We start from the raw sequence: 9,204 nt of genomic DNA, 5'->3' as shown, positions 1-9,204 counted from the left end.
TACTCACAATAAATTCAGGATATTGTAGAAAAACTCATACACACACTGTTTGATTCGCTTCAGAGATTTTCACGGCTAGAAATGTTTAAATCCAATCAATTAAAGTAAATCAGAGTTAATTAAAGGGTAACCAAACCCTAAATCGACTTTTTGGTCTGTTGGTCATTGCCAAATTTTTAAATTAAAATCAACTTGCTCTTGAAAATATAGTCATGAACTGCCTGTGTGCTGCCCCCTACAGGTTGAATCGATGTATTACAGTTGAATTTTGTGATTGGTTTCAGAATTTTCAGTTTCAGAAGTCTGACTTCGTGATCTGCAGCTCCAGTAATGATAACAGTCCTGCCCCCCAGCCCCACCTCTGCTGTACTTATTGAACCATAAGTTGCTCAAAATCCTTGACTTTGTTAAAAAAAGGAACATCTACCTCAGGGCTGCGTATCGGCAAGAGTCTGGGGATACGATACGCATCGCAATATATTCCAAGACTGTACCAGAACAATTTTTCAAGTGAATATTAATACTAAAATGGCAAAATGTTTTGGTTCGATTCCACCTGGGAAGTATGAATTATGGTTACCTACGTTCTATTGATTTGAAAGTCAGATTTTGTTAAACTACGAAACCGAACAACTACAGTCAGCGTTTGTGACAGACCCAGAAGTGGCGCTACATGAGTGACAGACCACTTTAAGGCCCTCTGACCTCATGGTTTAGCAAATGCCACACAGCTCCAGACCTGAGGGGGTCAGGGGTTTCCAGACAAACAATCACAACCAACTCCACCGCTTTGACTTGAATAACAGATGATCATTACAGGTCACACTTCTGACACCAAAACACAGCCGTGGACACAAGACCATGTGACCTGGATGCAGCAACGGTCTACCGTCCTGTTCAGTGTTGAGTCACCTTGCACAGAAATGAAGGTCGTCAGCGTTGCTGGAGAAGGCAAGGTGCGTGATACGCCGAGGTCACTTTGGTGGCGGAGGACCTCAGAGACATCACAGAACCATCATCATCCTCCAATTCCACCAGGACACCCCCAACTTCCTGTTCATGGATGATGATGCTCCACCACACGGTACCAGAACTGTCACCACTAGACTTCAGGAAGTGTCTCATGTCTGACCAACAACGACCTCTGGCCTGAACCCCAAAGAGTACACCTGGGACCAGCTGAGGCAGAGACTGTATGATCAGACCTCCATAACTGACCCAACAGAACCGGATGTAGAACTTGTGGAAGAGTGGAATCCCTCTGAACAACAGAGGAGAATGAGGCACCACGTCATCACAGCAAATGGAGGAAATACTCGCTATTGACATGGTTCATTTTTGATATTGGGGTCATCTATTATTGTCTTGATTTTTGGGGTAGTAAATATCAAATTTCTTCTGATTCACTAATGGTAATATCAGATAAAAACATTTATGTAAATCACTATGTCCCTGAACTGTTGTGAGTTTCCTGTTTAACCAAAGCAAAATGTCTAGAATTTGAATTATATATATATGTACCATACATATCAGAAAAATTGTGATTTTTTTCTTAATTTTTTTCCCCCAATTTTTTAGTAAATATATTTAATCAGGAGATGGGCTGAAATAAAAGCTGTGTGGAATGTGCATCCAGGTCCAATAGATGGTGCAGTTTTGGGGATGAGAGAGGAGGGCACTGTTCTGTTCTGTAGGCTGACGTCAATAAAAACAGTCATTTCCAGCCAGTCTGCGTATTGACCGACCGTTCAAAACATTACGCACAGCTCCGCGGCCGGACCACGCGACACTACCCGCCTGAAACGGGGTTTTGTCCGCAGAGATGGAGAGCAGATGCAGCGCGGCAGGTCTCCCTTGCAGGTGTTTTGAGTTTTTTTTAATTTTTTTTTCCACCTCACCCTTTGAATATTGTGTTCACATGTTGGGTGTTGCGCGCATATCAATGTCATCTGTCATGTCTCTCCATACCTTCCACAAGTCCGCTGTCCATCCCGCTTCTTTTCCACCTGTCACCACAAAGACATGGTCGTTGTAATTAAAAATGGCGATGATTTTTCTGGTTTTTCTCAAAAGAGAAATGCGTCGCGGAACAAATCGTCCTGCGCGCATCCAATCTGTCCTCCGCGCGCGCAACGTTTGGTCGCTCCAGTTTCTGGTGATATTTCTGACTAGACATGGATAAAAACCAATATTCATATGTAATTATAGTTTTATTTTGCAAAATGCATTAATATAAATGATGCATTTTGCATTTTTTTCGTCCTTTCATCCCTCTGAAGCGCATCCAGTTTCCCACAGATGGGGGCGCACTGGACCTACAGAGTGGGGGGCTCTGGATTTGCATGAAGCCTCTCCATCATTACCTCAAACCTGTGCTTAAAAAACACTAAAAAAAACAAACATCCCTGTGCAGCCTCCACTTCTCCCTGCAGACACGCGCCTGTCCTTTGGATGCGAGCGTGCGTTCTCATTTTTGCTTTGAGTCACAGGTTGCGGGAAGAGCCGTCTCCTCATGGCGGAGGAGCAGCAGCATCTCCACCATCTCCACCCTGCTCTGCGCTCTTAGCCTCTTTACAGTGCTGCCTTGTCTTCTCGCGTTCAAGCAGCATTGTACAGGGCTATGACGGCGCAGAGAGCCAGCGGCCGCGGCGCGTGACATCATCCACGGAGCCGCGCGGACACCACTGATCTGCGTGGACGCGGAGAGCTCTCCTCACCCAAGGATCCAGCAGGAATCATTGGCTACTCCATTTCCATAAAGCGCATCATTTTACTTGTCAAAACAACAAAAGTTATTTAATGACAGGGGCGGAGCTAAAGGGGGGTTGCTGGGGGGGTTAACGATCTGAAGATTTGTTAGAACTTTTTAGAGAATCCATGTAACACTACAATATTAACAATCTCAATCTTTTACTAATACATTTTACAGTGTGAACTATATTAGATTAATATAAATAGATTCAATTATATAGTAGATTAGTAACTAATGTATTTCTAAATAAATGTGTATTCGTGTACAAACTCAAAATTTAATTGAATTGAAGAAGAATCGAAAGAATAAAAAAAATATCTGAATCGAATCGGCTCCGGTGAATTGAATCGTTTCTGAAAATTATAATCGATACCCAGCCCTAGATGTCAACCACTGGAGCCAGCCCTGGCAGTGTGAACGTCCAAACCACTTCTTCTCAGAGTCGATGCTAAAATGAAAGTGTTTTGCCGATCAATGTTAGCTCCACAGAGAAAGTGGGTGTGAGTGTTAGCCAGGGGGCAGGGCTGGCAACGCAGACACTTCCTGGAAGGGGCTGTTCCCGCTAGTTTTTGGAGATTGGCAGGGGCTGGTGCTCAAAGAGCAGGTTTTTAGGGGAATGAATGTATCAAAATATCACTTTGGGGGTGTTTTTGTGAGGAATTAACAGTACAAAAGCTCAAAAAAGAGGATTTTGTATAGTACAGACCCTATAACCCTATAGAGCACTATCGACGAGTGATTTTCACCCGAGCAAAAGTATTACATGACTTTAAATATGTTGTATTTTTCTGAGTGTCATGGGACCCTGGGTGACGTATGTCCCAGGTATGGGTGGACCAAGGCCCAAGTCTCCAAATTATCATAATTTTTCTTTTTTTTTTCTATCTCAGAATCCTAATTTTTCAGTATATTTAGAGCAAGCTTTTAGGACCTTCCTATGTTTTTATTTTCTGTTTTGTTAAATAAACCACAGTTTGAAGATAAAACAAAACTACTCTAATTTATCATGTGTTGTCATATTTTGATCAATTTTTTATGACAAATATTTTTTTGTGTAAAAAATACTCGGCAAAAGTGATGGTGTAACTTTTTATAGTGAAAGTGTTCTATAGTTAAATGAAATCTTGAGCCCCTCAAATTATTTGCTACGCCCCTGTTTGGTGTTTGCTGACCCACCCAGGCTTTCAAGATTTTCTGCACATTTTTCTTTCTGTTTTTTGCCTTACGATAGTAATATCACATCTGCTTAAAAAAACTGCTGTATTGACAATAATAACAATAATAAATTTGTTTGACATCCATATATTTGTTCTTTTCATTTTAATCTCATTTTCCCAATTTCCATATAAAATGTTTTAGCCTCGTCACTGACTGTGGCTTTTCTTCAGAAAGAGTCGTAGTCAAAATCTCTCCTTTCCTCTGAAGTCCCACTTATAGGAAGAAAATGGCTGAAAAACATCTGCACAGCAGGATCTCTGCGCTCACTGAGACTCTGATCTGCTCCTCTCAGAAAGGGGATTGCCTGGTGCTTGGCTCTAAACCCTCTCATTATGCAAAACATGGACCTTTAGGCCGCTTGAGGCGCTGATCTTAAAACTTTGTGTCCTCAGAACCTCCTGTCTCCAAATCATTCCCTGCTCACTTTTTATTCAAAAAACAAAAAAAAGATCCACCTAGTTTTTATTTTTGGCTGTTTAAGTTATGTCTTAAGCTGCAAACACAAATTTGGGGCTCATCAGAAACAGAAAAACTTAATTTATGATGAAAAACAAATCCTCAAAATTCACTGTCATTTTTGATAAAAATGTTATTTTTTTAAGTTCAGTAAATGTCAGACTGACATTCATAGTCATCATTTTGGAAACAAAATGTTAGATTCATGCTCTAAAATAAGATTTAGATTTGATGAGGATGTATTAAGATGGATCTACTTTTACTAAGATCGTATTTTGTTAACATTTTGTTCTAAATTGAGTCATTTTCACTTATTTTTTCAGTCCAATCAAAACAAACCACAATGAGGTTTATAAAAACTGAAAAAATGCAAATCATTTTATAAAAACTTGTAAAGAAATATTTATAATTAGGTTGTAAAACATTTAATATGAAGTAATTTGATTTTTTGAGCATATTTTTCCCTGTTTGTGTTGCATTGTGGGTAGTAATCTCTAGCATATCTGACCAGATTTTGTTATGGTTTTGATTGGCATTTGGAGCTTCCCTGTGAACAAGGTTCCGGTTTCTTGCCTTCTGCTGCCTGAAAGCTGAGCCACGGACTTTCGCTCTTTGGCTTGAGTGTCTGTTCTTCGCTGACTATGTCTGAGACCCGATTAATAATGAGAGACTTGTTAATAAAGGATCCTCTTCTGGAACAAGCTGAGGTTCACCAGAGGGCAAACAAGAGCTTTGAAAGATCCAAGCACAAGATTAGAAATAAACTTAAGACGGGGGATTCTGCTGTCCTGTGTCAAAGACTGAACAGGTTTTTATTAGAAATGCCCGTTTTCTGTACTGTAATGGCCTAAGGAGGAAGAGTCCTGCGTTTCTCCGCCTGTGGTCGAGTCCAGCTCAGGCTCCTGAAGGAGGGATGGATGTGGGTCCAGGCACTTAACCTCCTCCTCACTGGCTGCAGCTCTGGCAGGGCTGCAGGCCGTTCTCGTTGCAGGAAGTACACTTGAGGGCTTTGAAGGAATCCGTGAAGCAGTTGCGAAACACGGACATCTTGCTGCCATGGCACATTGGACACGGGATGAAAGCAAAGCCCCCGCAGGTCTGGCACGTCTGGGGCTGCTGTACCCTCTGGAAAATTAACAGAAACGTCTTATAGATAAAAAAAATCAGAATGTTCGTAAACTAATAATTTAGAACATTACAAACATAAAAAATACTCTTTTTGTAAGGGTAATTGTATTAAGCAGAAAATTAAATATTCAGAAAGACTCCTCACAACAACCATAAGTTCTGGCAGCAATAAGGCGCAACTGAAACTTGTTTTCCTAGTTATCGAAAAGATTTGAACCTTTGTGTTTTACCCATCTGCAAGTCAATTATTCATAACATTTGAAAGGAAAATATAATTCAATATAAAACAGTATCTTTAAAAGGATTTTGGTTTATTTTCCAAACAAAAGTACCAAAACAGTTTTTTATTTAAATGTCAAAAAAACTCCAATATTGTCACACATTGGTTCAAAACTGAAAGATTTGGGGCAAAAAAAAGCATCAATAACAAATATAAAACAGATCAGGCACGTCCAAAGTCTGGCTCAATGCAGCTTCATTCATATTCCAGGTTCCTGCCATAAAATCCATAATATGTGCCTCCCAGCAAATTCTAAGAACAGTGTGTACGATTTCTTGACTATGATTGGCTAAATTCTGCTATTAGAGGCTGTAAACCTCTTACTACACATTGTAGCTCATTTCTAAAGGTTCATAAAATTGTATGTTTTCATTTCATATTATTAAAGTTTCAAAGAATGGAGGATGACTGGTTGGTTGTCTCAGATTTTCACCAAATCTGTCCCTCTTTGTAGCAGGTTTGGACCCCTGACATTGATGGACAGTCAACAAGCATTTCAGAGAAATCAAGTGTATGAAGTCAAGGAGACGGTTTCCATGCTGCAGGTCATCACTCCATCAGGCGATGCGTGGAATGTGGAGAACACATTCAGATACTCGTCTGTGTGTGGGAGACCTATGGGACACACTCACAATTTAGAGTGATCAGCTCTAAACTGAAAAGCTCTGGAAACTGTGTTAATATGATTGTGAGACGAGCTTTAGCCTCATTTCCACTTAGGGGTCCAACCTGGTATTTTGAGCATTTTCATTGTAAAATGAACCCTCTTGAGGGCCCCATCCATTGTCATAGAAAAATAGAACTGAAGTCGTTGTGGCGGAGTCGCTGTAGCCGCCCGTTGATTGGAAGAAAGTGAAGAAAGCACCAGCATAGCGCTAAGCTAGCAATTCTGTTTCTACGGCGGTATTCCTCTTATCTTCTTGAAACAACATTCAATTCCTGTTATAGACGATGTACACAAAGTAAAACAAGAGAAAGACGAGCTGCTGGATGATCTCCATCGTTGTTGCTTTTCTAGTCGTCGCACTACAACGACACGTTAGCATTTTAAACCACGCATACACTGTGAAAACAAACTGCTCGGTGGAAGCAAGTGAGTGTTCACCAGAACTGACAGGACAGTACCGTACTACTCCTTATTGGATCGGACCACTCAGTGGAAGGAAACGAGGCTTATGTGTGACTGTGTGTGAGGCCACATGTCTGACAACGCGTCCAGTGTCCCACAGAACAGTTTGTATAGGCTCCAGCAACTCCGTTACCCCAACAGGGAAGAAGCAGGTTCAGAGCTTTTGCATGTTTGAATTCTGTAGTCTACGTTTCCATGAAGAAAACAATTCACACAATGAGGCAAATTGAATTTGTGATATTGGGCTATATAAATAAAATTGAATTGAATTGAATTGAATTGAATTGAACTAGAGAGCTTCTGTGAAAGGTAATTATAAAACATCTCTAACATGTAAAGTACAGCAAACCTGAACCAAAAAAATGCTAATCTCCATTCATGAATAGAGGATGATCAGAGAGACAGAACCAGACCGTGGTTTTTGTTTACTGTTGGAAACTTTCTTTCAGTTATTTGGGGAAAAAAGGATGTACTGTGGAAGCCTTTTTATCATTTAATCGATATCCTTGACATCAGGGTGTTTTAAGCCTAACTAGTCATGCAAAAAGTACAATTAGTTAACTAGTGATGGTAGAAAGTGTGAACTAGTTAACTAGTATTGTCTTAAAATCTGCACTAGTTTACTAGAAGGCCCTATTTGTGTTTACTTGTTAAGTAGTGACACTCTCAAAAGGTCACTAGTTAACTAGTCACATGCCAATTTTATTCAAGTTCACTTGGATGGGTCCTGTAAACCCCACTAGTTAACACGTGGGCTTTTTGCACTGCACTAGTGAACTAGTGACATTTTTCTTACTAATTAACGACAAAGATTTACATACGTCTCACTAGTCAACTAGTTCACATTTTGCATGTCACCAGTCAACTAGTGCGATATTTTTGTTGCACCAGTTAACTAGTGAGCTTTACAGGAGTCTTATTAGTGAACTTGTAGAAAATGTGCAAGTCACTGGTTAACTAGTGGCTTTTTGAGAGTATCACTGGTTAACTAGTAAGACTTACATACATCTCACTGGTCAACTAGTTTGCATTTTGCGTGTTACTAGTAAACTAGTGTGATATTTTGGTCGCACTAGTTTACTAGTGAGTTTGCTAGTGACATGTAAAAAAATGTCATGTGACTAGTTAACCAGAAAGCACAAATGGGGCCCACTAGTAAACTCGTGCACATTTTAATACAATACTAGTTAATTAGTTCACACTGTTGAAGTGTTGTTCAAGTTTTTCTTGAATCAAATTGTTGTGAATCAGGAGGAGAGGAATAAATCCACACAAGCTCCCTGCTCATTCCATTCTGATGCATCCACTTGCAGACAGATCCATGAACGTCTTTGTTTTCCTTGTCAGAGCTGGAATCTGGATCCAAACTGTATGACTAGATCACTCTGATATTGCTCACCATTTTGTGGCACCCCTAATGTAAAGTCGAGGTTGTGGGGGGTGTACGATGGTCCCGCCCACAACTCAGAGGAGAATTTCCAATGAACTGCAGAAATTAAACAACATATTTTTTTTCAGTTTTGGCTAAAAACGTAATTTAAAGAACGATTTTAAAATAGATCAAAATATAAGACTTATATGGGACTTCAGGAATTTTGCAGCTTAATTTTCTTCTAATAGTGATAATAATGTCTTTGAAAACTTCCTTACATAACGTGATCTTTTTCTTGACTATGTCAAGTGGAAATAATCTATGTCCACTTTTTAAAAAATGCTATTTTAGACAATTTGGAGCACATGAGTTTCACAGGAGGTGGCCTCGTTCTGGACCTTTTTTATGCATGACCTTTCACAGCTGCGGCTTTTTTTAACTGCCTGCGGTGGTTTCAGTGTATGATTTAAATGTCATCTTTTGTCCAGCTTAATGTTACTGCACGTTTAAATTCAAACAGATGCAAAGCCGGAGGAGACGGCCTCTCCAGGGGGAGTGACCCGGCTGCAGGTCCGTTTGGACCCACTGTTCCTGCTTCATTTGCTATCATTTAGATCAGGAATGTCAATCGCACAGGGGCCTTAATCCAAAACACACCAAACAGGAAAAACATTTATTGAACACTCTAAAATTATTTTTTTAAACTTTAAAACTGTAACTTTTTAACATAATTATGAACCAGATATGTAGCATTACCTGCTATAATGCTAGTGTGAATGCTGTAAGCTGAATTTGGGTGCTGAGGATGCTAGTTCTGATAGATGAAGATGCTGAAATTAATAGCTAAAAACGCTAAAGTTGATAGCCAT

At 40.0% G+C, this 9,204-nt stretch overlaps 1 protein-coding gene and 1 long non-coding RNA gene across 2 annotated transcripts in view; one reads left to right on the top strand and one right to left on the bottom strand.

The window, feature by feature from the left end:
• Positions 1–3,767: 3,767 nt before the first annotated feature.
• Positions 3,768–4,053, top strand: LOC112153458. Its single transcript, XR_002920503.1, has 2 exons — positions 3,768–3,907; positions 3,942–4,053. It is a non-coding gene; the product is annotated as an uncharacterized LOC112153458 (long non-coding RNA).
• Positions 4,054–5,204: 1,151 nt separating this feature from the next.
• Positions 5,205–9,204, bottom strand: part of grxcr1a (glutaredoxin and cysteine rich domain containing 1 a) — a 10,206-nt gene continuing 6,206 nt past the window's right edge. Inside the window, exon 4 of the mRNA XM_024283904.2 lies at positions 5,205–5,551. Coding sequence (XP_024139672.1) covers positions 5,372–5,551 — 180 coding nt within the window. The 3' untranslated portion in view covers positions 5,205–5,371. The remainder of the gene's footprint in view (positions 5,552–9,204) is intronic.

Source organism: Oryzias melastigma, linkage group LG10 (assembly GCF_002922805.2).
Source record: "Oryzias melastigma strain HK-1 linkage group LG10, ASM292280v2, whole genome shotgun sequence".
In the NCBI taxonomy this organism is placed as follows: domain Eukaryota; kingdom Metazoa; phylum Chordata; class Actinopteri; order Beloniformes; family Adrianichthyidae; genus Oryzias; species Oryzias melastigma.
The sequence above is the reverse complement of the archived record's forward strand: the minus strand, read 5'-3'. Positions and strand labels throughout refer to the sequence as shown.